At 48.4% G+C, this 16551-nt stretch overlaps 2 protein-coding genes across 3 annotated transcripts in view; both read left to right on the plus strand.

The window, feature by feature from the left end:
* Window positions 1-1394, plus strand: part of SDK1 (sidekick cell adhesion molecule 1) — a 419730-nt gene extending 418336 nt beyond the window's left edge. For both annotated transcript variants that reach the window (XM_035901353.1, XM_035901352.1), the window contains one exon: window positions 1122-1394. In XM_035901353.1, coding sequence (XP_035757246.1) covers window positions 1122-1394 — 273 coding nt within the window. The remainder of the gene's footprint in view (window positions 1-1121) is intronic.
* Window positions 1395-15426: 14032 nt separating this feature from the next.
* Window positions 15427-16551, plus strand: part of LOC104132595 (cytochrome P450 3A29) — a 12869-nt gene continuing 11744 nt past the window's right edge. Inside the window, exons 1-2 of the mRNA XM_009645902.2 lie at window positions 15427-15524; window positions 16506-16551. The exon at window positions 16506-16551 is cut by the window's right edge and continues 7 nt beyond it. Of these exons, the coding sequence (XP_009644197.1) occupies window positions 15454-15524; window positions 16506-16551 (117 nt within the window). The 5' untranslated portion in view covers window positions 15427-15453. The remainder of the gene's footprint in view (window positions 15525-16505) is intronic.

A 16551-nucleotide genomic window follows, 5' to 3' on the forward strand; every position in this document is an offset into this window, starting at 1 on the left:
CGGCGGGGGGGAGGGGGAATAAAAGCTTTTGCATGCTGGTACCAGAGACTTTGAGAGAAGGCATGAGATATGGAAATGATTGGGCAAATGTTTGCTGTATGGGATGTGGCTGTTATTGGTGGGAACATCAGTGGGAACAGAAGGAAAATGTGCGCTTGGATACTGTGGCCAAGGCTTTGCCGTGGTCTCTGTGCTCGGAGGAGCTGTACGAGCCCTCTGTGGTTCCTCCAGCTGTATCACAGCAGCAGAGAGGGGCAGATGCACAACGCTGATGTGGTTACATCTCAATAGAGCTCCCGCTCGAGACTGATAGGAGCTTTGAAGCTTTCCAGCCCACTGTGCATAAATGTTTCAAGGGGTAAGATCCACTCTGAGCGCAGGGCTGTGCCCACGCCATCCCAGGAAAGCAGCCCCTCCTGCCTGGCAGTTCTTCTTTTCCAGATTTTGCATTCTCTTGCTGCCATCGCCGCTGGTTGTGCGCCTTGTTGTACCACCAATAATCAGCTGGAACATACAGATAGAGTTGTTTGCCTGAAAAAAACCCAAAATGCTATTTTGCTTAATTCCCTTTCAATGATATAACGAATTTTCAATACTTCACGGGGCTTGCAAGCCAAATCCAGAGTTCTATGCTGGTGGCCTTGTCCGACCACCACAAACAGCAGCACGTCTGGCTAACTTCAGCGTATCTGCGTGGGAGACGTTCTTTCTGTCCTTGGGTCAGAAGGGAGATGCAATTCTAATTGCGATCTTTTTTGATTATGTGATTGAAAGTTGTTGGTTTCCCTATGATGTCTCTACACTTCCCTCCATCTTGTGTCAACGTAGGAACTCCTAGCTCCCGCTGCAGCGTTCTGCAGTGAATTAGAAAGGATTTCTCTGCGTCTCTTATTGCCAGATAAGAGGGGACTCTTCCTCTAGCAGCAAAGCCTGGCTAAACCAGAGCACAGCGCTTTTCTACAGTCCAGCATGTATTACACTTGGACTACAAACCACCCTACCCTAAAATTACAGCTTTTGTCAGCTGGCAATAGTCAGCTTGTCCCTAATTTCTTTTAGAGCGGAACAGGTTAAATCACAGATGCTAATGGCTGATTTTTTTTTTTTCCCTGATGCTCCAGGCCACTGACTCAGATTATGAAGACGAGTTGCCAAAGCACTCCTTTGTGAACCACTACATGAGCGACCCCACATACTACAACTCGTGGAAGAGGCAGCAGAAAGGGGTGAAGCACCCGGCATCCTATAGATACGAGGAGTGCGCCGCCAGCGAGGCAGAACCCTATTTCCAGACTGTCATCACGACACAGAGCTCAGGAGGGGTGTACACCCCAACGGGACAGCCCGCGCCCGGCTCCCGGACTCCAGTGACAGGGTTCTCCTCCTTCGTCTGAGACGGGGCTGGAGGATACAGCCGAACCACCGGCGGCACTCGGAGGGACCCATCGCAGTGACTGTGCGCGCGCGTGACCGGTGCGGTGAACTGTGGGTAACTTCTCTATCAGGGTAGAAACGGATGGGAACATGAATGAGGCTGGGTTGATGGTTTGGTGTTTTTTTTTTCTGAAGACAATCAACTCTAAAAATATGGAGCTGAACTAGCTGAACCTTTGGTAAAAAAAAAAAAAAAAGGAATTCTGAAAAGTGATGATTTTAACCACTTGTGAATAGTAGGGGTTTTTTAACTGCTTTTTGTAACACTGCTTCAGGAAGCAGCTCCCATGCCCTTCTCTTCCCTCTTGCTTTCTCTCTCCTCCTCCTGTCCCCCCGTTCCCAAACAAGGAGGTGAATTCCCTAGATGCAATGAGTGACTTTGTGATGTGATTTGAAGAGAAAACATAAAACCTCCCGGGCTCCTTTTTCTTTCTTTTTCTCTGCTCTTGGTTTTGGTTTGGTTTTTTTTTTTCCTTTTTTTTTTTCCCCTTTTTAATTTTTCCCTGTCATCAAGGTCAAGTAGGAAAATATAGAAAAGAGACAATTTTTTTATGTGAAGAGCAGGACACCTCCTCTCTCCTCATTGCTGCTCCCCATAATAGGAGCACTGGCTGATCGACACTGGCTCGGATGTGTCGCTGCATCTGCTCTAGGCTCACTACTGGTGTATTTATACTGAATTAGTGACCTGCTTTTCTTTCTTGTTCAAATGGGACCTGCCGCATTCTTTAAATATTCCAACTGCAGGGCCTTTAGAAGAGGAGATGGCTCAAAAGAGCACTGTAGGCAGCGGTGGGTGAAGCAAGTGGGAAGAATTCAGATGCAAGGTCAGTTTATTTTTGGTGTGGCTCCAATCCTCCTTCATGAACTGCATGTGCCATTTGAAACAGTCATTTTTTAAAAGTCAGAGGACACAACCCAGCAAGCCAGAGGAATCTTTCAATTAAGACTGCAGTGACAAGCTAGAGAGTCACTAATTGATGAGGTTTTTGATCATCAAAGTTATCTTGCCTCATCAATAGAAGCTGAGCATCCTTTCTCGCCCAGACTCTGCAGTGCTGCTTACTGCTCTGTATAAAAGTACGTGGTAGCTGGGTTGGTTTGATTTTATTTTTTTAGTACAAAGACATGTCACGCAGAGTAGGTGAGTTTTGGTGTCCAGAGGTGCCTTTTATTGATTCTTCAGCTTCATATCTGGGAGAAGCAACAAAGTGTCTCCAGATAAAGCTAACCAGGCTTGTCAAGCGTTAGGGTCATGAATTACCTTGTGCACGTTTACAGGCTACTTTGTGCTCTTGAAGCTACAGCCTTTGGAAAGAAGAGAGGGGTCTTTTAGTTTATTTTCCATCCTTTTGTATAGCTCCCTTTTTGTTTCCTTCTTTTCTGTCCTTTTCCTGAGTATGTCATGTTTAGCAGCCAGTTGTTTGCTCACGAGGAAGTTGTCAGGAGTTTAAAGAATCCAAGTCCAGCCCTTGGACCTAGCGACAGTTCTGGATCACCAGACTTTTGACCACAAGAGTTTGAAAGGTGAATTTGGAAGCAGGCAAGTCCTTGCCACTCCAGTGACTGGCAGTTCCTCCCGGGTGGATGTAGGTCAGCCAGGAAAATCTGTATCCTGCTTGCTTGCTTATGTCCCATCAGGGCACGTGTGGTCACTGCTCTTAGTGCAAATTCTCCCTGTCCTTTCTGGAGGGATGCAGGACAGCAGTGGCACTGGGTGGTGGTGTCTTCAAGGCAGGTTGTTGAAACCAACCTGGCATTGATTTACGGTGGCTGCCTGTTCCTGCCCATGGGGGCTGGTTAGAAGTAGCCTGGTGGCACCTCAGCTGAGGTTCAAGGGCAAGCTCAGCCCTGCTGTCGTCTTTCTTCTTGGACAGGGCAAGCGGTCTCAAACCGCTTTTACTCTTTGGCACTGCCTCTGAGCACTGCTGCTCTTGGTGCATACGGATTCTGGATGGCTTTGGCACTGGATTGCTGTTCCTCTCCAAAGGCTCCAGAAAGAAAAAGTTCAAAACCAAAAACTCCAGTGGGTGTGTTTAAGGGCTTTTGAGTTTGGGATAATGATCCACAGCTCACTACATGGCGAGGGATGTGCAAAGACATGGGCTTGAGCCAAAACCCTTTGAGCCATCCCTCTCTCTGCACCTGGGTAGGATGTGTGTGGGATGGAGAAGGAGCTCCAGAGAGGATGACGTGGAGCTTACTGTGAAGAGGAATGCAAAGCAGACAAAAACCCCACTGCCTTCTGTGCACTTTGACTGTTCTCTTAAGCCATATGGACTTTGCTTTAATTACTGAACTGACAAAAATTTGTTTGCAGCCTGAGTTTTTTGTTTCTTAGACAAAATGATCTACGTGACTTTCTGCCTTGTCTTCTTTCTCCTTTGTTATTTCCTGCATCAGATTACATATTTTAAACACCTTGTTTTATGTACGTGTGACATCGCAATGCAATTGCTGTTGGAGTTTTAATGGCGCTTATCCAACAGGTATGAGAGGTAGTGCTACTGGAGGAGCCGTTCAAGGACCACTTAAGGACTTAGGGATATAGATTAGTAGAAAGCAGACCAAACGCTGGAGAGCTTGCTCCAAAGGAAAGCATAGTGCAAGTAGCTCCGTATCTCCTGAATATTGTCAGATCTGAACTGGTGTAAGGTGCAGTTACTCCTTGGGGCCGATCTGATAGCACATTGAGGGGAAAAAAGCAAGAAAACAATGGGGAACAGAGGAAATGGACTCTGTGGCCACTGCTCCCCTGAAGGACAACACGGGCAGCAGCACGATCTATACAAAGTGAGGAGAAGAGACTATTCCTTTATTTCACAAAACCATCTGCAACTAAAAAGCCGGAGCTTGCTGGGGGCCTGCTGAGTTGGCTGTATGGACCTTTTCTTCTGACTGCTGCCGAAATAACAGGTTAGGTGTGATTCCTTTAGGACCTGTTGATCCACACAAAGGTATTTCTGTTCCATTGCAGCCCACGCTATTGTTGTTCTCGGGTTGGTTTTGTTTAGGAGTCGGCTTTTCTTACATGTGGGTTTATTTTACTTAGGCAATTGCAGAGCGTGGAGGTGCACTGCCCCGCTCCCCCCTAAGGTGAGCACAGGATATGTGTTCTGCGGCCCGGGATCCTGTACGGCTACGTGCATGACGCCCGTGCCTTCTCGTTAGCATGCCATACTTGTAAAACATGATTAACGGGTAGGTTTTATTTACCTCAGATATCAGGTAAATTGTTCTGTCTGGAACGAAACACTCCATCAGTTAGCGAGAAAGCTCTCTCTCATAGCTGTAACCTTCGGGAATCACAGCCTTGAAATACGACTTTTAAACATTAGTTGTCATGTTACAATAACTTCACCCATCAAATCCACTTCTGTTTCCATCTTCCTGTTTAGAACAGTCTTGAAAAATGAAGGCTTATATTTAAAACGCCTTCTTAGGATATTTTATTTGTATTTATTTATTTACTTTCCCATGTTTCTCAGGTCTCTTGGTGGCTGTTACTAAAAAATAAACACAGTGTCATGGAATGACCAAGGGAGACATTTCAGGGAACGGTTTAATGGGAGCTCATTTTTCATGCAATAGCCATGGAAATAGCCAATTTCCTGCAGGAAAAAAGCGCCCAAGTCTTCACCCCCTTCCCAGGGCTGAGATGACACCAGCCACCGTCATCAGCGAATGCTCCCAGCGCTCCCAACAGCACCGAACCTCAGGTTGCCCCTATCGTAAATCACATGCAAAAGCACACGAGAGCGTGGGAGCTGGACTGTTCTAACCCACTCCACAGGGAGCATTTTATCCCCCAAAAGCCCGTACCACACTTGGGGTGCCCCCCACCCTAGCTGGTGCATGACCAGTGCTGCCTGGGTGCGAGCGGCCACGGTCAGGAGGGACAGGAGAGGGCACTGTTTTACTTTCAGCAGTGATAGTCTCTTTTTTTTTTTTCCCCACCCTGGGAGCCACCCGTGTGAAAACCTTTTGTGGGGAGGGCAGGGAGAAGCGAGAGAACAGAGAGCAAAGGGGTTCATCAGCATTGACTAAAGGAATCACACTGTGGCCAGTCATCCCTCTTTTGGAAGCAGTTGGGTTACTGGAGAGAAGGAAAAAAAACATACAGAAAAAGAAACCCAAAGGATTATTTTTTTTTTTGCATTTTGAGTGTTAAAGCCAGTGACACTTTGCAGATGGGCCAAGATCTCATTTTTCCTGCTTATACACAGGTCTCTGCCAGAAGCTGCTGCAGCAATTGTTTAGAATAAATATCCAAGTCTGTCTTGACATAGGGATACATTTATTATCCTTGTCATTGCTTCCCTCAAGAAATCCATTGGGTCATCCAAAGATTATCCGGTCTGCTCTCCAGAAAGGGAGGAGGGCGAGCTGTTTATACATACAGAGCACTGGTGTCTTCTCCCACTTGCTGCTTTCAGATAAGTAGGGCAACTTGTTTCAGAAAAATCCTTTTAGATAAAGGAATTTTGGGGGAAACTTAAAAAAACCCCAACCAAACAAAAAAAAAAAGCCCATGAGAAAGATAACCTTTGGCAGGGCCATTAGAAATCTTGAAGTCCTAGAAATCTGTGACATGTAAGACTGAATATGATCCCAAGACCTCCTGTCTTTGTGATCTGCTTTATCAATAGCAGCCAGAAGGGCCCACGCAGCGAGGGGTTATATTTGGAGAGGAAAAGCCATCACAGCGCAGCTGCTAGATGGGCAGGTTTTACTGCAAACAGCTTCATTCAGCCTGGAGTTCCTACCAGTTCAATCACATTTCTTAGGTTGTTTTTATAGGGTTTTTGCCAGCATGCATGGAGTCCATACATCATCACGGCGTTACTAGAAGTCACGTGGGGAGAGGTATGTTGCTGTGGTGTTTAACATGAAGCCACATGCATGATGATGTGGTTGTACAGTATCCATTGAAACCTCCTTGCGGAAAGCCACCCTTGAATTATGAGCACATTCACCCCAAAACTGAACATGTTGGGCTTGGCATGGGCCTTAAATGGCTCCACCTGACAAGTCCCTTCAGTTCTTTGTATTCCTGTATTCTGTTTGTTCTCCCCCACACCTCCACCCCCAGCCCTCCCAGACAAATAACGTTGGCTTGCACTTTGGGAAAGTGTACAAAGTTTGCTGCCCCCGGTAGTAGAGAGCCACAACCGATAAGCACATGTGTGACACATGGGACAGGTGAGATATGTTTGAGCAAGGAGTGAAGCACCACTGGGACTTGAGATTCAGGCTCTGACTCAGAATTTTATCTTCTCAAAGCTGCCACCTGCCCATTTTAAACGGCCTTGGAGCCTCAAGACTTGGCAGGAGATTCATTATTTTGATGCTATTTGATCACTGTGCACTTTCTTGGGACTTGAATCACTGGATATAGAGACTGGAGTGGGGTTACAGAGCTTTATATCAAAGTGTTTTCCCATTTATGTCTGACTCTCTAGATCTGGGAATGACACCTTTCTGCTAACGCGATGTGGTGGTGTCCTGCAGGTGGGGCACCTGGGGAACACCACCAGTGCTTCCCTTGGATGTCGTTAAGCTCCTGGGCAGCGCTGGGATCCGTCACGGTGCGGTGGGAGCTCTCGGGTAGCAGGAAGGTGCAAAGACATGGTGGTGTGGTGAGTTTGTAGCTGGTCACTTTGCCACTCTTGGAATGGAGTCCGTCCTCTGGTTCGGTATCTGCCGTCAGTTATGGGGTAGGACCACCTTACACAGCTGTGTTTGAGTTTCCCTTTGGTGTACTACGGTTATCAGATCTTTGCTTTTACTTCAGTGTCTCCTTCGGGATTTGCCCTGGATTTTTGTTCCACACCTCTTGTTAGCCTCACCTTCACCACTCCACTATTTTATATGAGAAAGTTACTTCTTCTTTTGCAAACTTGCTTCTAATTAAAAGAACCCTTTTTGAAATGTGTGTGTCCTTGGTACATTTATTTTGGGGAGGGGGGAAAACATATTTTCCAGCCTCTTCTGTTATTTCTGGCTTGAAGAAGTTTCTGGGTGCCTTGCCAGCACGCTCACGAGTTAACAGCTCAGGATGGTGAAAACGTAACATGGGCTGAAATTCCTCACTGTTAGTTCTGGACTGTAAAATCTTATAATCCCCTGCTGCTTTTCAGCTAAAACGACCTTCTCAAATAGTTTCCACCCAAAATTTGATCAGCCTTAAATATTTTGTTAGTTTGTGGTGATAAAGTTCCTCCAGATCCTTCATACAGATGAGTAAAAACCTATTCAGAAAAGGAAACCCCTAGGGCCATCATTTTCATAGAATCATAGAATCGCTTTGGTTGGAAAAGCCCTTTAAGATCATCGAGTCCAACCTTTAACCTAACCCTGCCATCCCACCACTAAACCCTATCCCTAAGCACCTCATCTATCCTTCTTTTAAATACCTCCAGGGATGGGGACTCGACCACCTCCCTGGGCAGCTCGTTCCAGAGTCTGACAACCCTTTTGTACGCCTTCGTCCCCTCGTGAATAATATTTGTCCTCCCCTGCTGCGTGGTAGCAGCCGTTAATCGGTTCCCACAAACGCGCTGATGCTGGGGAGGTCGGACCAGCTCCCAGCCAGGGGCAATCAGGGCAGCTCTGTTATTCCAGGGTGGTTGGTGGTGCTTTCCACCAGCTGAGCATCTGGCCTTAGAGAAGTAAACGAAACACAGTCAGGTCGGCTACAGCTCTGGTGGGAGAAATGAGGGCGAGAAATCAATGTTTTCCAAGGGGGGGTGGAGGGAGTCAAAATGCTAAGGAAAGAACTCATATTCTCCTGTTCCTGAAAGGGATATTATAAATAATGCAGTGTTGTATAAATACAGGCAGCCCTCTGCGGCTGGTAGCTTGTAATAACCAAGAGGTATCAAGTACCCATTTTGAAGATGAAAATCCTCACGCCATAGAATTTCATGAAGGAGACATTATTCTGCAAAATTGCCATAAGATGCAGAAGTGCTTTTTGAAGGTCGTTCGCCTCTGAAGTGTATCATCCTCCCCCTTCCAGCCCTTGCTCTTCTCGGGCCATGTTCCCTCCGCACGTGATTTTGTGGTTAGCAGTGGAGCACGGACATAAACAAGGGAGTGGATGGGAAATCTGCCATGGTATTTGTAGCCTAAACAATACCAGAGAAAACAGATTGGCTTCCCGCCCTGCCCTGAACAGCACAAGCAATGGCTTGACTGAATCGAGTAATCTGGGCTTTCATTACTGACCCTTTTCCTGCTATTTGTCTCATTTGTTTCCTCTTCTTTCCCCTGCATTTTTGCTCCAGGGTTATTTATTTTTCTCCTTGCTCCTTTTATTTTCATTTTTTTTTTAAGCCTGCCTCTTGTTTTTATTTTTTTTTGTATTCCTTCTCTTGCCTTGCCAATTTTCATTTCAAGCCTGCATCTTCCACGAAATCAAAAGGAACTTTATCTGAACACACATTTTTGTTGGGTTTTCGTTCACTTCCACTGTGCCTCAAAAACAAGGGGGAGTCCTTTTGCTTTGCTGTCTTGTTTCCTTGGAAATGCAAGGCATGTCCCTCTAAGCCAAGGCAACATGGCCACCGACTTCCCAGGCTGGTAGAGACCTTTGGTAGGTAAGCAGTTGGCATGTTCCCCACCGATCGTTAACGCATTAGGATAATCCTAAATCTGATGAGTTGGATGCGGGAAGTCATTCTGCCAAGTTTTACAAGGCAAATTTCTCAGCAGCGCTGAAACTGGTGAAGGCGTTTGCGCAACCGGAGAATCTGCACGCATCCATGGAGAAATGAGCAAACTGCAAAGGAGCAGTGCGTGATGGTGTCAGAGGAGGAAGCGCCCAACGCCTACGATGTCATGTGAAGGTACTGCCCTGCATTGCGCAACTTCCGGGGGGGGAGCAAACCATTCGTGTGGATCTGCTTCGGATACGCACCCTTGCCAAGCAACAGGGCACGCAGTGACCAAGCCCTGGGCTGCTTGTTCTTCACCCTGATTCTTGATAACCCGAGTTCATGCATATGTTTGCACTTTGTGCACAAAACAGATGGTGTAGATAAGGCTAAAAGGCGAGCCTGAAAAAAAAAAAGCGTGTGTAATATAGCCTGGGGCCTCATGTCAAGAGTGATAAAATGCCTTACAAACACAGGTGACCTCACCACAGCCCTGTCATATCGGAAAGGATTAATATCCCTCTTTTGGTAGGAGGAAATTGAGGCACAGGCCAGCTTTGCCTGTGGGACCAAGCCGCCGTTTGCGTGACTGGTATCAGTGTGCCCGAGTGGCCTCGGCTGCAAATGTCCTCAGCGCAGGGCAAAGAAAACACATCTTTCTTACAAAACAGCAGGATGAGTTATTTTTGGGTCTCTGTAAATTGTCTGTTTTCCAGCACTATCATTCATACACTACCAGGGGAACACGACTGACCTAATTGGAGTCTAATTCCAACAGTACAAGACTCAACTTGTAAATACAAACTACTTTTTTATTATTTTGGGTTATTTTTTATGTAGGTACAAGTGTATCTGGTCTAAACACCCCAGAGGTGGGGGGCAGGGGAGGAGCAGGGCAATTGGAGGGATTGGAGAAGCTGAACTATAGAAAATTTGGGATGAAGCAGGGCAAATTTCCAGATTGATTTATGAGATGGTGACTTAATCTGCGGGGAGACTGTATCCTCTGGGATTAAACCTCACGTAGCCTGATGAAAATTAGGAAACGCTTTACCCCCCACAATGGAAAGGACTGGCAGAGGAAGGATTCAGCATTTCAATCCTCCATCCAGCAAAAACCATCCAGGGTGATCGATGAAGATGCTTTCATTGATCTATAGCTGTCTCCGCACCGCAGGAAAAATTAAAAAGGTAAGAAAAAGCAGCTTGTTTTCAATGAAGCCCATCTCATGAAGCAAGTAAGGGTTAATCCAACCAGCTAAAAGCCTGGCTTTAGTTGCTATAGAAAGTCTTCCCAGTGAGGTTGAGTAAGAAGCTTCCAGCCGTACCTGCTGGGTTTCTCGGGAGGGACTGTGCCCGGACATGCTCGGCATGGCTCGCGTCCAGCACCCGCTGATAGGGAGCCCGCAATGCTGAATGAATCACGAGCCAAACAGCTTCATCCCTGCCCTTAGTCCATGTGCAGGGTGCACCCTGGAAAAATATAACCACAACCCAGGCACCGGTGCTGCTGGAGACAGGAGCGATGGGGCCAAACTCTGCCCTTGGGCAGCGATGCCGCTCTGAGAGCGGGAGCTGGCCCAGCAGAGACCCTGGCTCTAACATGCGTTACGGCCACTGGGCTGATCTTAACATGTGTCCTCGTGAGATAGGGTGGGTTTGGAGGTAAGGGGATCATTGCAGAAAGGGCTGTATGGCGTGTGTTCGGAGCTGATGTCTTCAGGGCTGTGTCATGATTTTTCTTTTTTTCTGGCTCGGCTTCTGCTTTGGAAGTGGCTCGGCAGAAATTGAGGTCATTGCAAATGTGACGATGCCACTTCACTTTCCGGAAAGCGCTGGCTGCTTCATCAAGTGAGCCCGAGCTACCAGCTGGGCGTGCTGAAAAGACAGAGAAGTTCTCTGGTACAACGTGAGACGGGCAAAGGAGAGGCTGTCCTTGGAGGAGCCGATGTCCAAGGGCACAGGGAGTGCACGCAGCTCTGCCCCCTCCCTGCCTCCTGTAATTGGTTTTATGCTGTAACGCTGGCTCTGGCTTATAATTTTCCATCCTTGCTCAGAAATTATAGAGGAGTAAAAAGGAGATGGGTTTCAGCTGTTGAGGCTTCAGGAGCATTCAGCAGCGTTGCTGGGTGAAAGGAGGAGCATGGTGGTTTTGCTCTGCAGAGGTCTCAGAAATACCCAGGCATGAAGCGCTGCGTGGTTTTGGGCTTGGTGAGAAGGAAGGCAGAAACCAGTGCCAGCCCTCGGTCATTCCCCGGCTGCTGGAGCTCTTCGAGGAAGTCGTACATCTGGTGCTTTCCCATTTAGTCCTTTCAAGAGGCTCATTTGAGAGCAACATTTGTAAGGAAGAGCCAGAAATAAACAGCTCATGATCCCATTTGTGGGACGAGAGGAACATAAGGAGAGAATTGTTAAAGATGGGACAATCAGTGAATAAAAGCCTGGTTTTTTAGCAAGGCTGACATTTTGCTATGTCAATTAGAAGACTGTTGTGTGTTACAATGTGATTTTTTTTTCCACAGCATGTGGAGGAAAGGAAAACCTTTGGGTCTACAATACAGCCACTAAAGAAAAAGCCTGAGATGCAGCAAAGCACATGTCTCCTGGGGGTGGTCTTCTACCTGGTGGTCTGTGTCCACGCAGGACTTCCCTTGGCCTCTTCAGTCCTGCCAGCCAGACGGTGGTAAAATCACCTCTCCTCTGGGGAGAGCTCTGTAGTTCAATAGGTTTTGTACCTCTGCCTCTCGGGGTGTTCTTGCAAACAGAATGGGTTTCTGTTTGTCAGCCCTACTCCTCTGAAGTTCTGCATGAGGTTCGATATCATCTTCTTTGCCCCATCAATTCATCTCCCTGGTTCCTCTAAGATGTATTGTCCCATTTTTACAGCTATGATGCTACCAGTGACTATGGCCAGATAGCACGGCTCAAATCACCTTCTGTTTGTTATTAACCAAGGTGGCCATCAGCTTTTGAATGCCCACATACCTGCTTTGCTTGGCCACCAGTCCCCTCTCGGCGCAGAGGGGCCTCCCTGCCCCTGCTGCCATGAGGAGTGGTAGATAGCGTGCGAGTCAATATTGAACCGGGATTGTTGCTAGGGTGGTGTGGCAGGAGCAAACACACCAGGAGCCACCACAGTGCGATGGACCACGTGGTGGCGAGCGGACAAGCAAGGGAGGCATGCGGGGCCATGGCTTTGGTGGTGTCCAGGACCACTACAGGAGACCCTGCCATGGGGGAAGGAGGAGTCACACTGCTCCTCTCTGGTATAAGAATATATGGTCTTTTTATAGCACTGTGCGCATCACCAGGGCTCCTGCAAGCCTCCTTAGGGTCCTTGGGTTTTCTTATTAATGGGGAAAGCAACAGGAGTGTGTTGGTGTCAGCACGAAGGGCGATGTCAGAGGGGCTGAGGCCATGTCTGCTCATGACCCGGAGGAGGAAGTTCTTTTTGGACCACTCTGGGTCCTCCACAGGTGCAGATAGTTAACCCTGGAAACATCTCTAGGGCTGTAAACCATCTCTGTCTTCTCATACGTAATGGGGCCCGTAGCCCGGTGCACTGAAGAGGCCGCTGTTCATTGATGTGACTCTTACCAATGAGGTTAACAGCTCGCTCAGAGACATTTCCTATTAAGTAAGTTATTATCTGAAATGGGATGGGGGGCAGAAAAAGTAACAATTTTGTGAAACGGGTGAAAATAGAAGCAGCATTGATGTCAACTCACAGTCTGCTGCTGCTGTTCCTGTTATTTTTCATTTGTTCTAGCACACCTGCTGCACAAGCGCGGTGGGGAGCACCCATCGCTTCTCCTTTCAGTATTGCAGGATGTTTTTCCTGGGTCACCAGCCTTGGCCAGATGAGAGCTGTGTAGGGATCTCAGCCCAAACTTTGAGCAACTTTCTTCCTTTCTCTTGGGCAAGGTGCTGGGAGGCTGCGGCAGCCTCACCAGCGGCACCATTGTGTGGTTTGCTTGCCCACAGTGCTAAAATCCTTTAAATGTTGCCAGGAAACACGATCGGGAGAGCCTTCCCCTCTGCTTTATCCCTCCTGGGTGCCATTTCAGAGATATTCACATTAAAAAAATATCCTCGGTAAGTACACACTCTACCATCGCGTTTGGTCCAAAGGGCTGGGTAAGTATAAAAGCATTGCTTTAATATCTTCATTTTGTATAAAATTACGTGATGATGAGTGTTCAGGATCACCCCACCTGCAGCTCTGACCTGTGGTGGCAATTTCAGCTGGGAGGTGGAATTTTTATCAGCCATGATTTCCTCAAATGGAGCCAGGGAGAAAACAGCACTCCAAGAGGCATGCCAAAACAAAACAAAAATCAGGGAAATAAGGAGTTTGCAGAAATTCACCAGCCACACGTGTACCCTGGGGATGTGGCCCTCACTGGGGATGCTTCAGACGCCCGTGGCGGACCCCTGCACAAAAACGTCCCCGCTGCCAGCCGGGGTTTCCCCTCCTGAGCGCTCATCCCCGTAGGGTCACGGGAGGTTAGCAGAGTGTGTTGCCGCCGGGAAGAAAAGTGCTCCTGATGTGAAATGGGGCAGGGGGATGGTGTCGCTGTCCCGTCCATCATGTCCGTCCCCTGACCCCCCCGCCTGTGTGATGGAGCACCATGGCTTTGATGAGGCTCTGCCTCCTGTCTCCTCCTTAGGGCGTCACTTCTAGATCAGCAGATCGTTCCCACTCAAACGTATTTTGGACAAACGAGCAATTTCCTTGCATGTGAAGTTGCTGCACAGTTTATTTACCTTTTTTTGGGGCAGCTAACATCCTTGTTCTCCTCTGAAGTCTGGCATCGCTCAGTTTCTGTCTGAGAGAGGAGAAAATACTGATCCACAAACCTGCTTCCCACTGAGAAATCACAACGGCTGTTAGCAGAGGTTATTGGAAAATCAAAGGGAGGGAAGAAATCAAACGCGAGGGAAGAAATGCAGCTAATCCCAGCCGGTGAGTTGCTGCCCTAGCACCTGGTTTCTCCTCCCACCTCTCATCGCAGTTCTTGATGTCCTTCTGGAATAGGACCCTGTGAGGGGGAGAACTGCCTTCAGATGCAATGAGAAAGGGTATCTCCCAGGGGTAAGGTTGCTTCAAGGTGTCTTACAAGGGGGAAACCTCATAAAACAGAGAATAAGGTTCCTGCTGCAGCCTTCTGCCCCAGCACGCTGCCAGGGTTCAGCTCTTCAGCGCAGCCTGGGAAAGCAGGAGTCAGGCATGTGCCTCCATAAACCAGTAACTGGTCACTGTTGGCCCCTGAATCACTGGGCACACCATGGCCGTGCAAAGCTGGTGATGTCTGAGATGTCATCCTACCAAAAACGGCAGCACTGCCGCTTGGCTCTTCTGCATGGGTGTGGAGGTGACCCCTGGACCTGCCAGTGGTTGGCACCTGCTGCATGTGTTTTATGAGGCAAAATAAATGTTTGGGCAGAGGCAAAAAAATGCTGCTGGCCTCTGGGCATGGCCACACACAATCTGCCTGCCCTCACTGGCAGATAATTGCAGAAGCACTTGGGTTTCTTCAAGGCTGAGCATGCCCAAGGCAGAAGAGCAAGGGTGGCTTCCCGGGGCTTGAGCCATGGGCAGGCAAGTCAGCAAAGCCACCAAACTGTGCGGTGGGACGTCAAGAGAAAATCCCATCGGCTCAAGTTCATGCACAGGTTGTGCTTCCCACCAAGTCTGAGGTCCAGAGGGCGCTGCCTAAGACGACAGACCCCTTTCAGTCCTGGGCAAGGGTTTCCCAGCAGGTCTGTCTCCTCCAGCCCCTTCCCTCCTGGACCCTAAATACAAGGTGTGGGAGGACAAGCTAAATAGGGGGAGGAGGAGGAGGCACAAGGGAAGGTATGTGGTGATCTATGCAGCCAGAAACCCCCTAGGAGCTGGGGGGGACGACAGTAGCAGTTCCTTGGCCCTCCTGACTATACCCCTGAATAAAAGCAATGAAGCTGGCAAAACCAAGATGACTGGACCAGGTAAGGGGGAGCGAGTCTGGTTCAGAATCACTGCTCCCCCTCAGCCCTATGTGAACCTCAAGGCTTTTGGGTGAAAGGCAGGTGGAAGGGGTTAAGGAAGTTGATGCCCTTTGCTATTTTTAACTCGTGTAAAAACTGTCCCATCAGCATTTTCAGATCTCAAGAGGTATGGAGCTGGGCATCTTATTGACATCTTAATCCAAGGAGAAACCTGCCCAAGGGTTAAAGTTTGAGCAGCCAGAGCAAACAAGACAACTCCTCCTTCGCTGTCATGTGAGCCTGGCAGTGGCTAAAGGCCAGGGGGAAAAAAAAAATCGTAACTAAGGCTGCAGCTTTGCAGGAGACGGGTGCTCTCAGGGCAGGCTGGGAAACGATGGATCTCCTGCCAGACTTTTCTTTTGTCACCTGGCTGCTCCTCACCATTTTCCTTAGCCTCTTGGTCCTGTAAGTAGAGGCTGGTCCCCCAGGGTGGCCGGGGAGGAGGAGAACCTTGTGTCTGCAGCTGGGAGGGGCTGGGGCCATCACCCTCTGTATGAAGTGCCCAAATACAAGAATTAGTGTTAAAAACTCATCCTCGGTCTTACTTCAAGGCAGAGCCAAGGGGTGATAAAGGGCTGCGGGGCTCCCCCATGCCCTCCCTGTGCCAGCTGGAAGGAAAGGAGGAAGCTGGGCTGGGTGGAGAGGGAAATCAAAAGGAACGTCTTGATTTGTTTTGCTTTGCTCATCAAATCCAAAAGGAGAAGTATCTTCCGTGTTTTTAACCACAGCAAGCTCTGGTCGGCTGCAAAGGGGACTGGGTGACCCTGCCTGGGCTGGGCCCTGCTTGCTGGGAGCAGGGCAGTGCGTGATGTCTGTCTGCCCGTGTACTTGTGCCAACAGAAGCCCCTGTTTAAACAGTTATGTTGGGAAAATTGCCCTTTTGCTTATGTCACTCCGGGGAGCTGTAGTGAGCTATGCAGGCAAAAACTTAATTTTGCTGTTGTAATTTATGTCCCCGCTCGGCTGCTGTGCTGCTGTGGCTCTACCACCTGAGCGTCGCAGTAGGTCTTTGCAAAGACAAACACAAGGGCAGGTCTCAGCTTGAGAACTTAATCACTCTGAGGTCTCTCTTCAGTCGCAAGTCACCGATCTCTGATTCAGAGAACTAAATGAGGTGCCCAGGTACACTGTGTTTGCCTAGGCTGGCCTGCAGCTCCTTTCAGCCCTTGTCTTGTGTCAAAATGTACCCCAAATTATCTTGTACCCCAGGTGATCCTGCATTTATTGCAAGAAGAGAGCATCCTCAGCAGGTCTGCTGCTCTGGTCCATAGTTTCAGCTTTCTCCAGGTGGCAGGAACCGGCTATTTAAGTTGTTCCCTGTGCCCAGGATGAAGAACCTTCTCTTTGCATTGCATAAATGCATCTCACATCTTCTTTGCTTGGCAGTTATGGGATATGGCCCTTCCAGGCCTTCAAGAAGTTGGGCATTCCT

This window comes from Egretta garzetta, unplaced genomic scaffold, assembly GCF_000687185.1.
Source record: "Egretta garzetta isolate BGI_Z169 unplaced genomic scaffold, ASM68718v1 scaffold299, whole genome shotgun sequence".
Classification (NCBI taxonomy): domain Eukaryota; kingdom Metazoa; phylum Chordata; class Aves; order Pelecaniformes; family Ardeidae; genus Egretta; species Egretta garzetta.